Source organism: Adiantum capillus-veneris, chromosome 24 (genome assembly GCF_014529385.1).
Source record: "Adiantum capillus-veneris isolate H3 chromosome 24, ASM1452938v2, whole genome shotgun sequence".
Classification (NCBI taxonomy): Eukaryota; Viridiplantae; Streptophyta; class Polypodiopsida; order Polypodiales; family Pteridaceae; genus Adiantum; species Adiantum capillus-veneris.
In genome coordinates, this window is record NC_140954.1 from 70,634,218 (window position 1) to 70,651,721 (window position 17,504).

Consider the following 17,504-nt stretch of genomic DNA (forward strand, 5'->3'; position numbering starts at 1 on the left):
CTCTTGGACAAACAGCGTTTCTTTGGCGGCGATGGTAGTCCCAAGATAGCAATCGCACTAAACCCCCAAGGTCATCTTCTCGTGAGAGACATCTATTGCGAGATGTCGAGAAATTTCAAGTTATAATCTGCTAGGCTTTCCATGGCAAGCATTTCAGGATACCACACTTTGCTAGAAGTTGCACTCTGAAGAAAGATGTCAGAAACCATATAACTTCGGGCAAAAAATTTCTTGCTAAGTCCTCGGAGTGTGCTGCTTGGTAGCTAAAGACACCAACATCTGCATGGCACTGCTTTTGAGAAAAACAGTGACTCGAAACAAATCTTGGATCCTTCTCTTGCAAGTGATCTTTATGGCTTATGCCCTGTAAGACATGAGCGGTGAAGACGGGAGCGCGCCCGATGCGCGATGAAGTAATGGTGGGGGTGGCTAATAGGTCCGGGGTCGGAGCAATAAGTTCGGGGTCGGAGCACGAACATAAAATTTCGAATGAACTTTGGAAGTGCGATCTTGCTTTGTCTGCTCTGTGGTGGGACCGGAATGCTTTCAGAAAAACACACGAGTGTTGTTCTGATACCATTGTCACAAGACGGGCACCACGTGCCAATAGAAAAGAACAGACTGAACAGACTTTTAGCACTTTAATAACAATTGAATTGAGAGAGAGAAACGACACGCAACACGGAGTGGCACAATTCCACCCTAGAGAGTATTGGCCCCAAACCTTGGCACCCCTTTCGATATTTCTTTATATTACTGCTAATTCGCAAAGTATGATAGCCTGGGAGCACCTCCTTTGCAATTTGCTCGCTGAAGAGTGCCAAAGAGGGCCCCCAAGGCTCATATGTAAAGGCCCAAAGCCTAAAAGCATCAAATGTGAAAAACCGACCCCAAAAAAACACTTTCCTAAAATTGCGGGATTTCCCTAAAAATCTGTTGTGAATTGCGAAACGTCCGTATAGATGCCACGTCATCATATTTTGATGTGAAAAAGCCTTTTGAGTGTGTTCTGCTTTGTTTTTAATGCCTTTATGTCACTTGGGCCCCATCGGACGGGGTCCCGTAAGTTGGTGGGAACTCTTCTTTAAAAATAGGCCACTCGTAAAGACTTTGTAAGTCTGTAAAACTTCTTCTTCGTCTTCTGCTTCTTCTTCTTAGGGTTTTGGCTTCTCGGTCGGGATCTGCAGGTTAGCTCCGTTCTTCAGTGGCTTGACACGTCAGCAATTTGTGACAGAGCACCGATGAGAGGTACAACTTTTTGAGTTTGTCCGGTGGCTAGCTTGGCTTCAAGTTCTCAAGCGAGTTGATCGTACTCAAAATCCATCTGTTACAGGAATTGGGGATGGATGGAATTTTTGGTGGCTCCTAAGTCGAAGAGATAAGTGCCTTGAAGCCATTTATCTTTCCATAGGCTGTGCATAAATCGTTGGAACTATCGAGAGTGATGCCGTAAATGTCGGGGACAAGTCTCGTGGTTGTTTTGGAGTCGTATCCCCTCTAGTAGGACAATTGTTATAAGTGTGTCGTGTCTGGAGGCATTCAAAGCATCGCCCTTCTTGGAGTAGAGCGTCTCGTTGACGTTGAGTTAAACGAGGTTTGACCACTTGAGTCGAGTTGTCACTAGAATCCCGAGAAGTGGTTCGTTGGGGTCAAGGATTCTGAGTGTTGGTTGGTCGCACTTTTTTAACAAATCCAATTTTCCTTTCATAAGTGGTAACCAACCGCAACATGGTCCATGAATTCTTGCATAGTAGATACTTGTTAAGAGAGAGAATATTCTTGTAATGGGGATGGGAGTCCAATTGTATAGCGCTCGCATTGGCTCTCCAAGGGAATCGACTTGAAGAAAGACATCGAAAGGTAAACATTAAGGAACCTTTGGTGTAGTCTTCCATGGTTTTCATGGCAAGCATTTTCAAGTTTCCCCATTCTCCTTGAATCTGTATCTCGAATAGGGAATTCATGTAGCTTTGTGTAAAAATATTCTTGAAAGCCTGCCAAGTTCGTGGAGCATGCGATTGGGTAGCAATTGAACTCCATCACTGCATAGCATTATCTTTGAGAAATCCCGCGGCTCGAGAGATCTTTGATTCTTTTGTGTAGTTTTCCAAGGCATAGATGTTGTCAAATTGTTCCAGGAACTGCAAGGAGGCTTTCTTCCCATCTTTCACTCTAGAAAAAGTGAAAAATTTTAATGTAGTTCCCCCATCCTTAAATCTCTTGGTTTATTTGGTGCAACCACAGATGTGGATAATAATACATGAAACCATACGGACTCCAATCATTGTATCCGGGTGAGGTGGTGGCAATGGCGGTGAAGGAGGCGGTTGCATTGGGTGTCACAAAGTGATGATGTGGCATGCCCAACTGGAAAAAAATGGCCGAGAGGACAAGAGAAATTGAACCCAGAAGATTTAGGCGAGAGGCCTAAGGGGGTTAGGAGTTGAAAACCTAACCCCTACTGACTTGAAGAACTTATGGAGCACCGGCGGAGGGGCCTAACTTAAAAATACCAAAGCTTGAACTTTGGGCTGGACTTCTATAAATCACACTGGCTACCACGTGGCACTGCTGTACGGATTTTTGCATTTTCCATTGGCAGATTCTAGCAGAGTTTGCATGAGCTTTTGGTACTAGATGCTTTTGGGTGTGAATGCTTTTGGACCTGATGCTTTTGGGGCTGTGCTTTTGGGCATCCCTTGTAAGTTTATAAGAGCCTGATTCTTTTGGGGCTGTGCTTTTGGGCATCCCTTGTAAGTTTAAAAGAGCCCAGAGGGCCACTTTTTTGGAGCATGTGGATGTAGAGTCTTGGAGAGTGTTGGACCCTCTGGAGTTATACTTTGCGAAGAGCAATAATAAAGAAATACCGAAAGGGGCGCTAGTCTTTGAGGCCAATGGATCTTAGCTCAGAACTCCGTCGTCCCGTGTTGACTCTTCTCTCTCTATTTAAATTCAGTGATTTTGCAGTTCGTGTTCGTGTGTTGCTATTGATTTCTCGCTTGGAGTGTCCAAGCTTGTAACAGTGGTATCAGGGCTCAAAACGATTCTTCTTCTATAAAGGATCCGATCCTTTCTACAACACACATGGGTTCCCGCGGAGAATCCCACAGAGATGACACCCCTTTGACTGTTGGTCGTTGGGTAGATGAAGAAAAGTTGAAACCCAGCATGGGAACAGAAGAAACCAATGGAAATTTGGGAAAATTTCTAGCGTGGAATCTTGACAGAGTGGAGTACAAACATCAATTGTAGGTTGACACGTGTGTGGAAAGATTGATCAAGTACTCCAAAGACTCGAAATATGTGGATCATGTTAAGAATTTCCCATTGATGAGATTCACTCCAGATGGTGAGGGGTCGTTAATTGAAAATTCTCCTCTCAAGACGGTAAGGAAACTGAAGGAAGAGCCGAGTGCAGAAAAGCAGAAAATGTACTCACAAAAAGAGTTTGACCAAGCTCTTGAAAAGAAGATGAATTAGTTAATGAAAGGCTTAAAGCACTCTCCAAAGAAGAGAAAATTAGCGGATTTTTTCGATTATTTGGGTTGGAAGTCGACTTTCGAGGTGGTATGCAAATCAAAGAAGCATGTTTGTTTTTTCTTCGTCTATAGAGAGTCCTGATAGTTCGTCGTCCTCTTGTTCTAGAGAGGATGAGAAAAAGCAGAGAAAAAGCAAGAAATAAGATTTTTGAAAAAGTCTAGCAGGCACAAGGAGCCATCTAGTAGTTTAGAGGAGGAGACTTCAACCTCTTTTGACAGTTCAGACAGTGAACACATGGACAAGAAGACCAAGGAGTTGAAGGATTGGGGTCAAGCAGTCAAGTGTGACACGTTTTCGGGCTATCAAGACACCCATCGAGCCCTTGAGTTCATATTGTAGTTTGACTTTGCCTTCTCAGAAGGTCGATTCTCGGAACGCTCCAAGGTGCAAAGGGCGGCATCTTACTTGAAAGGAAATTCACAGACATGGTGGTCTACACTGTCACTACGTAGAGAAGCACCTAAGAAGTGGGTAAAATTCATGAGAATTTTCACTTCTTCCTGGATAATAGAAGAATATGAAGAAGATGTCATGGAGGCTTGGAATCATCTGAGAATGACTAAGAAAGACACTTTGGATTTGGGATACCTATTTGTTAATGTCCTCATTTTGGAGGGTCACTTTGAACGACCAGATTGAGCGGTTTTGCTGTGGTTTGCCAAAAGAGATTTGACAGTATTGTCTGCAAGAGAATTTTGACTCCATTCAGAGATTCATGGAACATGCCAAGCAAGGTTTTTGGAATGCATGCCGGCCTATTGACTTATCCTATGAACAAGCCAATATCCACCTCAACAGGGCAAGAGTCTTCCAACGAAGAGAAAGGACCAAGGGAACCGGATGAAAGTTCATTAAAGGATTTTGGAGAAGTAAGGGAATCAGATGATAGTGCATCTGAGGATTTTGACGGAGCAAGGAATCTATTGATGGATCATTAGAGAATTCCGACGATTGAGGTGCTAGTGGACATGGGAGGCCAGTGGGGTTACCAACAGGTCAAAGGGCACAAGAAAAGAAGAGAAAGGTACCTGGATAATTTGGTACGCTAGGTCCACTGGATAATTTGGCTCTCGATGCAAAGTGGATGGAGACGGTGAACATCGCAAATTCTCTTTAGAGAGAGTTGTACCTTATAGCTTTTGGACTATTAGTAGTGTCTATATCAAAAGTTAGCGATGAACTAGCAGGTTGTCACGTGACACATCCAACCCTATGTGTCCGTGGACAAGCTACACCATAATAGGGTTTGTCAAGTCCAGTTAGTCTAGATTAGAAGTGATCTGGCACTTTTGTGAGTCTATTCGTAGACCGTACATGCTCAGTCACTTAGTGTAGATGCATATCCTCTGGTTGCACACAGCACGATCATAAGCATTCCCATTAGAATTCATCAGAATTAGTGAGGGGAATTTCCCAGTACATTTAGCCTATTTTACCTATTTTTGGCATTTTTCACTTATTAATTTAAGTGACTTTCCAACAAAAGTAGGTAGGGCAATTTGGGTAAGAAAATATATAAGCAAACCAAAGTTAGCACTAAATGGCGGAAGAGGCAACAAGAGCCAAACTCAGCAGGCAACTTCTCAACAGAACCTTGGCGGTTTCCCCCTCCAAGCAAGAACCCCCATGCTAGCGTTTTCTGCATCATCCATCCTCTAGCGTTTTCAAGATCTACTCATCGCCAGCAAGTTCAGACACCAGCGCTTTGCATCAACCTTCATCGCCAGAAGGATTCACAGGCAACTAGCGTTTTGACCTCAGCAGCCCCTAGCGTTTTTTATGGGGACATCAGCCTAGCGTTTTGAATGACCAGCGCTTGCAGATCTCAACCCTTGCAGATCCCAGCCTTGGCGATTCCAAGCAAAGAAGGACCAACAAGAACCAGCCCTAAAAAGGTAGCAGATTCAGCCCCCAAAAAACCTCAGTTTTCAGCCTTGAAGATCCTCAGTTTTCAGCCATAAACCTACAAATTTTCAGTGACAAAGACCCACAGAAAAGAGCCCCAAAATCAGCGTTTTTGGACTAGTCGCAGATTAATCCCATAGCGTTTTTGGACAGCAGTAGAAAGATTGCAGATTTCAGCCCTAGTGTCGGCCTCGTCATCCCCGTCGTAGTCGTCAACATAGCCTAGACTTGCGTCAGTCTCATGCATCACCATTGTACCAGATTGTGCAATCATAAGTAGACCACTCTCGCCGACAAGAGTGGGGCCTTTGGAGGAGGGTTTTACAATGTCTCTGGTGTCGTATCTCTCTTCTCTCTCTATCTCTCAGTCTCATACACTTGCACGCACAGTGTCCATTCACTTTTGTGATCATAGCATTCTCTCATTAAGAACGGAAGGCTTTCCCTTCTATAAGAACAAAAGGAACCTTGAGCACAGTTCGGAGCACTCATCTTGAGCAAAGCACAAACATTCATTCCGTTGCACCTTACGTTGGTATGAGAGCTTTGGCAGTGTTCTGTATCACTCAAGGAAAGAACCACAAGAATCACAAGAATTTTTTTTGCTTGTTGCGGTCGTATGAACCCAAGTTCGCTTGGGCGTGTCGATTCCTAATCGTGTTTTTTGAAGAGTGACAGGATTCCTCTCTCTGGACTTTCAAGCTCTCTCCCTCTCCTCCTCCCTCTCCCCCCCCTCTCAAGTCTACATGACACGTTTGCCATAGTAAGGTTGAATGGTCTTCAAATCAAGTTTTTTGTGAGTATTAGAGTCAAAGGACTCTGATACTACTTCTATTCAATCACACAGAGCTAAAAATTGCATTATTTAAGTGTCTTTATGCCTCCCGTTCCGGACCGCTTTGCCGTTCCCCCGTTCCGGGCCCCATGTTCTGGGGGGATCCCATCGCCGTTCCTGTTCCACGTTCCGGGTAACTCTGGCTTGAGAGCTACTTGGTGAAGTAGACGGAGTTGCATCATCAAGAGCAATAAATTGTGGATTAATCCTAAACCTTATTGATTGCAGTTACGTGTCTTCTTGTTGTGCTTCCTTTATTTCTTGAAGCAGAGTACTCTCTAGTATAGTAAAACTCATATTGTGCATAATGCGTGATAATGCGTCGGTGACAACTTTATCCTTGCCCTTTTTGTCAAAATTTCCTTATGAAATTCTGCCATCCAGTGGGCCCATCTAGCTTGACGGCCTCTCAAACAAAGATATTTCAATGTTTGATGATTTGTGTAAACTTTAAACTTTGCACCATAAAGATAATGGCACCAGATCTTTAATACATGAATAATAGCGTACAACTCTAATTCATGCACATGCCACTTTAATTGTGGAGATGAAAGCTTTTTGCTCTCAAAAGCCACTGACCTTCCATCTTGACTTAGTGCCGTACCAACAGCGATACCACTAGCATCCGTGTGTTGATTGAAAGGCTTTTTTGGATCCACAACCTTAAGCGTTGGAGTTGAAGGTACTGCTCGCTTCAACTGTTCAAAACTTCCTTGTTTCTTGCTAGTCCATTCAAAAGGGACTTCATCTTGCAACAAATCAGTCATAAGAGCTGCCATGAATAAATAGAACTCAATAAACTTACGATAAATCCTTGAGAGACCAAGAAATGATTTGAAAGCTGTTATGTTCTGTGGCACTGATCACGCCAAAATCACTACTACCTTTTTGGGATCCATTTTGATTCCCTCAGTAGAAATGATATGGCTCAAATATTCAATCGCAGCCATGCATAAAAAAGTCTTATCTGCATTAGCATACAACCTTGTCTCTCTCAAAAACTCTCTCTCACAAATCTTACTAATCAAGCTTCATTGTATGCCTCATGTTAAAGCTTTTGGTATTTTCTCTTAATGTTGCCTGGCAAGGGGTGGGGGCTGGGGGGGGCGGGCATTAGAATAGTAAGTTGGAGCACCCATACACCTTGCCTCTCCGAGGCGATGACACTTTTGACTTAATAACCTCCCCAAAGTCATTGCTCACATAACAGTCTCTCTTTGATTGGTGTCAAGAGCCCTACTTTTTTACACACATGGAAATGTTTTTGTTTGTGTCTGGCATGATCTCTTTGTTTCTTTTTGTTAGATCAAGCTTCTACTAACTTCTGATTGTTCATTACATTGCTGTTTCTCCAGTGCTTGCAATTATCTGGATGCTCGCTTCGGGAACAAATGCACTACCTTTATCTGATTGCTATGCTTTAGACAAAGGGAATTTTCTCTATGACTTTGTATCCTTGAATCTCGTGTGAAGCTCATTAATTTCAAAGATTGGTCGACATTTTGGGGAAGAATTACTCTATTTCTGATTTTCAGAGTGGGATGAAACACGTTAGGAGGCAGGTTCCAGAAAAATAGTACAGTATGAAGCTCTCTAATAATCTGGAGAAAAAGATCTTGAAACCTTGTCATGAGAGAAGGGTCACCTAGGTAGACAGGAACTAAGCTCATAATTGGTTTTCTGAGGATTAAAAACAGACAGATAAACTTGGGAGGGCTCTGGAGCTGGAAGAGGAGGTAAGTAAATAACCTTATTAAAATTTGCTACAATTAAAAATTTAGCTTAATTTGTTCGTAATTTTTTTTTTCCAGGGGTCGGATTTTGTTGTTCGCTTTTGTGTTGATGCTCAAAATCGTTCAAATAATGTAAGCTTTCAGCGACAGCATTTATTCAGGTTCAATAGGATTCTCAAAAATTCTTACATGCTCTTCAAAACAAATTTTGCTCTTTGGCATATCACAGGGTTATATCAACTTTGGAAGATTCTCACCTCAAAGCATTTTCAAGAATGAGAAGGATGATGTCGACTTCATTCAAGTAAGAACATAGTCGGGCATGAAGATGAGAAATTCTTAACCATGATGTCTTATAGGTATTAGTGAAGCAAGCCCTGTACAGGTAAATCTGCTCTGCTTTGTATGGTTTTGAAGTTGTACGATCAGCGCTCCTTGATTTTCCAAGAGATCTGATCAGCAGCTCAAGCGTCTTTTGTGATTGACTCAGTTTGTGTTTTTAACGCCATTGCCATACATGGCTTGTTTGCTTGTAATCTTCCATTGCCTTCAGCTCAGCACTTGTTTCAAGGGGTTCAATAGGTAAGTTCTTCACGGCTGGATGGATGCTTTTGTTGTCTGATTCTGTCAATGGTGCCACATGTGTATTAGCGTTAGCATTGTTTGCTAATAGTGAAAAACATTCTGAGTTGACCAAATGAGCGTCGAAGCCCACCAGTGCCTAGATTGTTGCCGCATACATCAGTGCAAGAGTGATCCACTGTCACGTGCAACATTGTTCACCCTCTGCACCAGGTTGAAAGTCCTCACTAGCGATAGCCTTACTTGGTTTTGCATTCACAGATTTCAAGAGGAGTCTCTATCTTTGAGAAGTTACCAAGCTGTTTTGAGAGACACCATATAGAGGACTTGCCATGGTTTTTGGACAATCTAAACGACATACCTATCTTCATCATCCATTTGACATTGCTTTTGCCAATACTACTGCGTAGGGGCAGCATAGCCAGCCATCAACTTGTAGCAGGGCTACAATGTCACTTGCATAGGACAGGTAGTTACAGTTACAGTTGGTCTTGGGCAGTGACACGTTGGCAAAGAAACGGGTGGTAGTCTAGTGGACACCGTGGCCAATACACCACCACCACAGTTCAGAGATAGACGTAGCTGGAGTGTCAGGGATAATTTGCTAGCTGTTGGTGGCATATGCTCAGTTGGTTCTAGTTGTCGTATCTATCTACTTTTTGTGGTCTAGCGTCTTGAGTCTCATGTTTGTGTCTAGCATCGCTCATCTGCACTCTCACTGCACATTGGAGCCTCAACACTCCCATTGTACTTATGAGTCCTGGGTTTGGAGCTGATTGTGCTGCCAGCCAGAGTCTGTACTTGTTCCATGAGTTAGTTGAATTCCGTTGAGTTCTGAGTTTGTTGTTGTGTCTTTGAGTTGTTTGTTCCATTGCTTTATTGTGTTTTCTTTTTGTTGGAGTGAGGTTTCACCCATATTGCACTTAGGAGCACCCACAGTGGAGAGCACGATACACTTTTCCTGCTACACAACTCTACTAGCATCCATCTGGTTTGCATCATTAGTTCACACCATCCGAATTGGGCAGCAAAGGTACTTGTTTGCAAGTGACCAGCAAGGGCACTTTGATCCACATTACTTCCGATTGCTTGTTAGTAGATGCATCGTGATCCATCAGCCATGTCACTTAGACATTACTTGATTTTCTCGGAGGAGCCTCTATCTCTCAGGAGTTTCTGTGGCGGACATCACCCACCAGGAGGCCATTCATTAGAGACCATCTTGAGGTGTGCGTTGGAGTTTAACACTAGTGACTCACCTTAAATAAAAGGGAATATCACAGGCATTTGGGACTATGTGCCATGTGGACATGCTATTGTTACATCTTCAAAGCCAAGGTTTGTCCATCGAGTGAAATGGATTTTGTACCGGAAATTTTGTGGGCCTATTCACAGGACTTGCATGTCTGGGTTTTCCATTTTGGAACCCTTTTTGCATAAATGGTTTGTACAGATGCTTAATGGGTGTTGTTACACTACAATGGGCATCCGTCAACAGAAAGCATGTAGCCTTGGATAAGTGTAATTTCCTCAATGATGTGAAGAATATACTTTTTGTAGAAATCCATTTTCTTCCCCAACTCCCGGGGAGGAGTCATCCATGTCTTTCCCAACTCTTGGGGAGGAGTCATCCATGTCCTCTTTGTATTTATCTGTGTGAGATCCTGTCTGATAATCCTATCGATCTTTGAACATGTGAATGCAAGTGATGGAGTGTCCAAGGGATACTGAAAGAGTGGAACCCGTCCATAGTAAAGCCGTGCAAGTGAAACTAGGCTAACATCTATGCATACCAACATCTAGAGTCTTCCCCCATGGCTAGTTGTCGAGACGACTCGAGGGCCAATCTAGCATAAGAATGATTTGGAAGCTCCCACAAGCCCTACAGATCTAGTAATTGCCTCAACCGCAATCAATGTATCACCTAGTTCCGCTTTGATGACCGCATGCGGCACAACTGCCTTACTCATATCATCCTAGGGATCATAGTGATTAGTGGTCTCTCCATTCATCTCACATCGAGACCGACTATGAGGGTCCAGAGTAGGTCCCCAAATTTGTACCCCATGCAATAATGTGGATGTCACCAATGTATCAACCAACCATAGCTTTGGGGCTATTGAGGCTATACCAGTGACCACATCCTCTCCAATTGCTCAAGGGATGCATATCCTCTTGTTAGTGTTGAAGGCTTCGGCTTCGAAGTTGCGGCCTCCCTCATAGAGAAAGAGGGTCGTGTAAAAGTGACTTCAGGATATGTAGGACTACATACTCCACCATTTCCTGACCATAAGTAAATATTGGTGTGGATGCCCTCACTCATTGTGTTGTGGTCTTAAATATCATCACAGTGGTCTTGCCAAGGTCCATAGAGAACTCTCCAAATGAACCTAAGGGTAAAGCTAACACAATTGCTAAACCTAAGCTCACTCCACATGAAAAAGCAGAACAAGGAATTTTAAGAGGATACATCACGTCGGAAGAACAAAGCATTTATTCTAAGGAAGGTCGTTGTTTTCATTGTCACATCAAGGGTCACATAAAAAGAACATGTCCTAAGCTTGAATCGAATGAATCTAAAGAACCCACAGAACCCAGGATACAATCTCATGGTACAAATTGTAGAATGGGGGTATGGCAATGAGGAGGACACACTGAGAGAGAGAGAGAGAGAGAGAGAGAGAGAGAGAGAGAGAGAGAGAGAGAGATTTTTGTGCGAAAGTGAAAGTGAAGCCAAGAAATATCTTCAAAGTTCTTGAACCTTGAAATTAAAGTGTTAATCTGTATTTATGGGCTTTCAGGAGTACAAATTCGGTGACCTCGTGCTTTGTGAACATCTTGGAAGCGACTTAACAGGACGTGTGGCTGAGGTATTTCTCAAGAGCTCACCTATTAAAACAATGACTTAAAGAAAGGGGATTCAAGGAAAATAGATGAGACTATGATCATTCAAATTATGTTAAAAAATGCTTTTTTGATGTAGGTTAGAATCATCTGTGGCACTTGTCCAAATGGACCTGCTTGCAAAGGTGACAAGTCAAATCATGTGCTACATTTTACAGTTTAGCTATATGCTGCAAGAAGCACTATTTACCTTCCATTGCTTGGCTTATATATAATGCTGGTAAAGCTCCTGCATCTTTCGTCTTAGCAAAGATGCCTCCCACAAACCCATGATTTTTAAAGAGAAGAATCAAAGGAGACCACCCTCCGATCTCCCCCCCCCCCCCCCCCCCCCCCCCCTCCGACCCCCTCCCCCCCTCTTTCTAACACGCATACACATCCACGCACATACAAATAAACAACCTTCTAGTGGGCTTCTTTGCAATGCATTCCTCCACAGGTTGTCTCTTTTTTTTATGCCTTCTATAGAACGTTGGTCTTCTTCATCATGCTCTTGCTGAACGCTCTTCAAAGTGAATCGGCAATTGAGCCGCGCAGATGGCTAAAAATGAGTTTGCATGATTTTTACAACTTGTTGAATGGGAAGGGTCTTAATGGCCAAAATTGACAAACCAGAGGCTATTCAAATAGCATTGAAGCCAACATTTAAACCAAAACCAAACAATCTCAATGGGTGCCAAGACAAGTTTAAAACATATATAATCTATTCTGAACAATTTTCAAACAATGCTCCAAAAAGTATACAAAGCAAAAATAATATCATTCGGGGCTGGTTTCTGATAGTCGAACTCGAAGGACGATTGTTTTGCCATCTTGGTTAAAACTGATGGTTTTGTTGCATATCTGAATGGTAGAATTGTTTTGGTCGTGCCAAGGCATGCCCAAAAGAGCGCCACAATGCCCTAATTTCCACATGTGAAAATTTGCCTTGTCGTAGTACCCTTGAATGGTAATAGGAAGAGCACCAATAAGTGGGACGACTGTGCTGGTATCTTTTGTAGCCAACTTGGCCTCAATGCCTCCAACAAACTGATCGTTCTCAAAGTACATCTTGAGGAACTCCGGGTGGATGAAGTTTTCAGTGGCTCTTGGATCGAAGACAATAAGTGCTTTGTGGCCACAAATATTTCCCTATGCGTTGCACAATCCTTTGGAAGCATCGGGTACGGAAATTGCATAAATGTCTTGAAGAAGTCCTGTTGTAGTTCTGGCTTTCTTGGCAGGAGGTTTCTCTGGAGGTTTATGATTTATCACGTTTGTGGGGGTAGACGTAGGGAGTATGCTCCGTCCAGAAACATTCGAAGCACCTTCCTTCTTGTTGTAGAGTTTCTCGTTGGTTGTTTGTCAAGCGAGGTCGTGCAGGTTGAGTCAAAGTGTCGCGAGAATCTCGAAATTTGTACATTGTGGTGGAGGATTCTTGGTATTTGCCTGTTCATCATTAGTTGTAAATTCCAATCTTCCCTTTCATTAGTTTATAGCCAATTGTAGCCTGTTACGGGTGTGCCCGAGACACTCAAGGTGACATTTTCACCAAGAGGCCAAGGGCCCGCAACTTTGAGCACGCAGGCTGGAAGGCTCCCTTCTAGCCGACTTGAGTCCCCTTTGGTGGCTCATGGAGGGCTCATCCAAAAAACGGCCCGTGGTCACATATAGCTCGATGCATGCGGGAGCCTTCTTGGCACCGCGCGTTGAAAGTTGAAGTTGAGTGCGGAAGCGTCTTTAGGATCATGTTGAGCGAACGAGGCTATTCGGGCCTTGAGCGCATGTCTAAGAGGTCCCTTTGGAATCCTCTCAGGTGACTTTGGGCAAACTTGAAAAATCACCGAAAATGCCCCGGACCTCGGGCCGGGCCAAATCTGCCGACAGCTTTCGGTCCCAAACGAGGAGCGCCTCGAGCGCTCGTTCATGAATGTGCATGGTTGATCTTGAAGAGGAAGTCGAGGACTCCGCGTGGAGTACCTTAACGTCAAAATCGGACAACCGGTCCGCGTGTAGTGCCGAGCCGACGCTCGCCAATGAGACCCACGGACGTTTAGCCGATGGCCCCAAATCACCTGAATCTGGAGTCCTCGTGCGAGGCAGACTCCCCGTTTACCTCCGCGTTGAGAAACGGAGGGGGACACTCCTGTTGTCGGGCTCTCTCAAACCCAATCACGCGTCCGTAGTACCTAGACGATGAGTTGAGGAGAAGTTTTTGAGTCAAGACTGTGTCCCATCGTCCATCATCCCCAACTGGGTTCATCATGCGCTCCGCAGGGCCCATGCTGTGATTTGCTGAGATCGGGCGTCCACTGTCCGCCGCCGTCACCCCGGAGCCCCGAAACCAATCGAGGCCTAACATCCACTGGCCCTTTAGAAAACTCTCGTCCTCAAGAGTGGCATTGTTGGGGCCAAAATTTTGCGGGTAACGCCTTGGAGGGTGTAGAACGTCATGCGTCTACTTAACAAAAAGATGGGCTACTTCTGAGCGGTCTTACCGTGAATAGCAGTGTCTATCTCATAGCAGCCGTACTGGTTATTGGCAGAAAGTTGTGAGTACCAAGTCCGCTTGGCACTTTTTGATGGGGTTGATAGATGGAAGAATTTTCAAAGTTGGCATAGATCATTTGCTGCGTTGATCCATGCCAAGGAACCTGTCTGTTCCACAATCATACCTGAGCTGTCTTGACGATGCAACACTCGTCTTCGAGTGTGAGAACCAAGTCGCGTTGATTCCCACTTACTTCTTTGCAAGCCGATTGGATGGCTTAGTCCTTGTTCCTTCCGAATGACGACGAAGGTCCACTTTGTGGTGAAGCTTGGTTGATTGCGTGGTAGCATGCCCACTGCTGAAAAAGATTTGCGACTCCTTCACTACTCCATGGAGAGTAGGTACTCTTCCGAATTGGATCCTTGGGATTAATCGTCGAGCTGCACACCGTTAGTGAAGATTTGGCCCTTGGATTTTCCTTGTTGAAGCACTTACTCGAGTGCTCTTGTAGACCTGCAGTCTTGATGTGAGCGTGACCTGCTTGTTGAAGTAAGGTATGTTACGGAAGTTACCGTTTGGGCTTATTGAGCACCGGTCCATCCCTTTAGACCAAATACATGAAGCCTTTTTGATTCCTTCTTTGGCATACAGGCCAAGGTTTCCTTGATATTGCTAGAGAGACAACCCCATTGATCCCTTGAAGCTTTGACATACTTCAAGACTCGGTTGAACCTGAATGTTCGGATTTGAGTCTTGCAAACTTGAGGGCAAGACTTGAAGTAGGTAACTTGTAGAGAGGAACATGCCAATCTGCTTCTATCCTTGCTAGCCTGCTTTAAGCTCGTCTTGAATTGAGCTTGAGTGCTCGAATCTGGATCTTTAGCTCTTGAAGAACTTTGACTCGTTCCTCACAAACTTGTCTTCGTTGGCCATCGAAGTCGAACTTGAGAATCTCTCATCTCGAGTCTTCCTGTTTTCCCTTGATTGGATCCGTTGTGATCCTGATGAAGAGTTTGTGTGCGGTTGAAAGAAAAGGATGTAGGTGGGGCTCCTCTCTTGAGCCCAATGTGGATTCACCACATGCCTTTTGTACCTGTAATAGCTCTTGTCTGAGCCGAATGTAGGCTGATATGCTGTCTTTACCTTGAAAGGGCTCCTGTATGAGCCCGGATGTAGGTGTCTTTTCTTGATGGGTCTATGCCACCTATTGAGTTGACATAGCCTTGATTGCCTGTCTTCTTCCGAAGATGAGCCCACTCTGCTTGGGCTGATATTGGCTTTGGTTCATGAGCAGTGCTATCCTTCAGGACCGTCACTACGGGAGGCAACGCTCAACCTCTGGCCTTCGTGTGAGGGGGCCTTCCTCGCGTGGCCCTTGCGTTGAGCCGTCTCTATGAGGGGCTATCCCCGAATCTTTGTGCTGAAAGAGATGCATGGCTTGCTCGCTCTCAGGCCTCCAGCTTTGTTGTTTTGTACGGTCCCTTCCTCTGAAGTACCCGACTTAGCTTTGTGCATGGCCTGCCTGTTCGTAGGCCTCCGGCTTTGTTGGGTGCTCAGTCCACCACATTTGGGTCATCCGGCTTCGATGGTTGCACGGTCCACCCACTTGCAGGTACCCGACTTCGATGTCTTTTGCTTCTAGTCTGGTGCACGGTCCACCCGAGTCGTTTTGGGTCCTCGGCTTCGGTGCTATCTGGGCACGATTCACTCGAGTGTAGCGCGGATAATGTGTCGTGCTCTCTACAGTGGGTTGTCCTCAGTGCAATGTGCGTGACAATCTCACTCAAACAGACTGAACAGAAAGGAAACAATAGACATCAACAGAGCTCACAAAGACACTACAGCAGACCAGAACATATGACTCGACTATCTCAAAGACTGATATAGACTCTGGCGTGGCAGCACACTCAGCTCCAGCCCAGGACTTGCAGGTACAATGGGGGTGTCGAGGCTCAGATGTGCCGGGATGGTGAAGACGTGCTCTGTGTCTAGACTCACTCTCTCCACGACGATGCTGGACCAAGGGTGAAGAAGATGATAACGATCACCAACCGCTACTACTCCTATGTACGACCATAAAGAGCCACCAATGGCTCATAAATGTCAGCCATGTGGTGACCCGGCCACGAGGTCCACTAGACCACTGTTAGTACCTTGCCACGTGTCACTCCTAGGCCAGAGGGTCCAGAGGGTCTGTCCAGTGTGAACCAGCCTAGACCAACTGTACTAATTGTGTCCTGTGAAAGTGACACTGTAGCCTGCTAACAGGTTGCCCGCCACAAGACCGCTCACCGTCTTGGTGAGAGGAATACTGAAAAAACTGTGAAAGAAAACCACTAGGTGATGCATCCATACATTTCTTGAAGCAGGTGCTAGGCCCAACCATGACCTTACATGCCTTAAAAGTGGAGTAAAACACTGTCCTGCTTGCAACGCCTGAAGCCTGTGAATAGGCAAGAACCCAATATGATTGAATAGTCCAAGGATCCCAATCGACAAAACAGATTGAGGCTCCTCAGCAAAGAGATATGCACGGTTTGGATCCAGCGCATCTTTATCCTCCATAACCATAGTGAGAAGAAAATGACCTGGTCCGCACTTGCAGATGAAATTGTCGAAAAGAGGGATGATCAGAAGCTCGAGTAATAACGCAGGTAAGGTTAAGCTCCCTCTTAATGGCATAACGAAAAGCATTAACGACATTGTGATGGCAACCAGGTGAATGCTTGAAAGCACCAAGGAAAAATGTAGGGGTGGGTAGGGGCGAGGGAGGTGGGGAGGGTAGGGGCGAGGGGAAGGGAGGGGGTGGGTAGGGGCGAGTGGGAGTGAGGGGTGGGTAGGGGCGAGAGGGAGTGAGGGGTGGGTAGGGGCGAGGGGGGAGGGGAGGGTAGGGGCGAGAGGGAGTGAGGGGGTGGGTAGGGGCAAGAGGGTGAGGGGGAGGGACTAGGGCGAGGGGGTGAGGGGGAGGGTAGGGCGAGGGCGAGGGCGAGGGCGAGGGGAAGAGGGGGAAGGGAGGGTGAGGGACTAGGGCGAGGGTAGGGCGAGGGACTAGGGGCGAGGGGGTGAGGGGAGGGTAGGAGTGGGTAGGGGCGAGGGGGTGAGGGGGAGGGTAGGGCGATGGCGAGGGCGAGGGGAAGAGGGGGAAGGGAGGGTGAGGGACTAGGGCGAGGGGGAGAGGGGGAGGGTAGGGCGAGGGGTAGGGGACGAGGGAGGGACTAGGGCGAGGGGGTGAGGGGGAGGGTAGGGCGAGGGCGAGGGGGAGGGTAGATAGGGGCAAACAAGGAGCACCCAGCTATCAGGAGCAATACAACTAGCATGATCTTGGAATTTATCTTGCAGCATGGGCTCTGTGAAGGGAGTTTGCTATACATAGAGGAGAGCTTTGTTTTGGTCGGAGAAGCCGACACCAAAGGGGTTGATGTTTGATGGGTGGTGAACTCCTGTAGGGGAGATTTCTTCTCGCTTATAGACTTTTTCATAGACTTTCCAGATTCAACGGCTTTCATCCAGAGGGCTTTCACGAAGAGCGCATCAG

General features: G+C 45.5%; 1 protein-coding gene across 10 annotated transcripts in view; it reads left to right on the top strand.

The window, feature by feature from the left end:
* The window catches only part of LOC147426560 (G-protein coupled receptor), a 91,054-nt gene that overhangs the window by 24,551 nt on the left and 48,999 nt on the right, over window positions 1-17,504 (top strand). For 9 of the 10 annotated variants that reach the window (XR_015186197.1, XR_015186196.1, XM_086498540.1 and 6 more), the window contains exons 2-7: window positions 7,636-7,730; window positions 7,978-8,016; window positions 8,092-8,145; window positions 8,243-8,317; window positions 11,397-11,465; window positions 11,579-11,624. Coding sequence is in view for 8 of the 10 variants with exons in the window: in XM_086498540.1 (XP_086354666.1) it covers window positions 7,636-7,730; window positions 7,978-8,016; window positions 8,092-8,145; window positions 8,243-8,317; window positions 11,397-11,465; window positions 11,579-11,624 (378 nt within the window). In the remaining 2 variants the exon portion in view is untranslated. Of the gene's footprint in view, window positions 1-6,876; window positions 6,963-7,635; window positions 7,731-7,977; window positions 8,017-8,091; window positions 8,146-8,242; window positions 8,318-11,396; window positions 11,466-11,578; window positions 11,625-17,504 lie in introns of all 10 variants that reach the window. The other variant, XM_086498542.1, reaches the window with a different exon arrangement.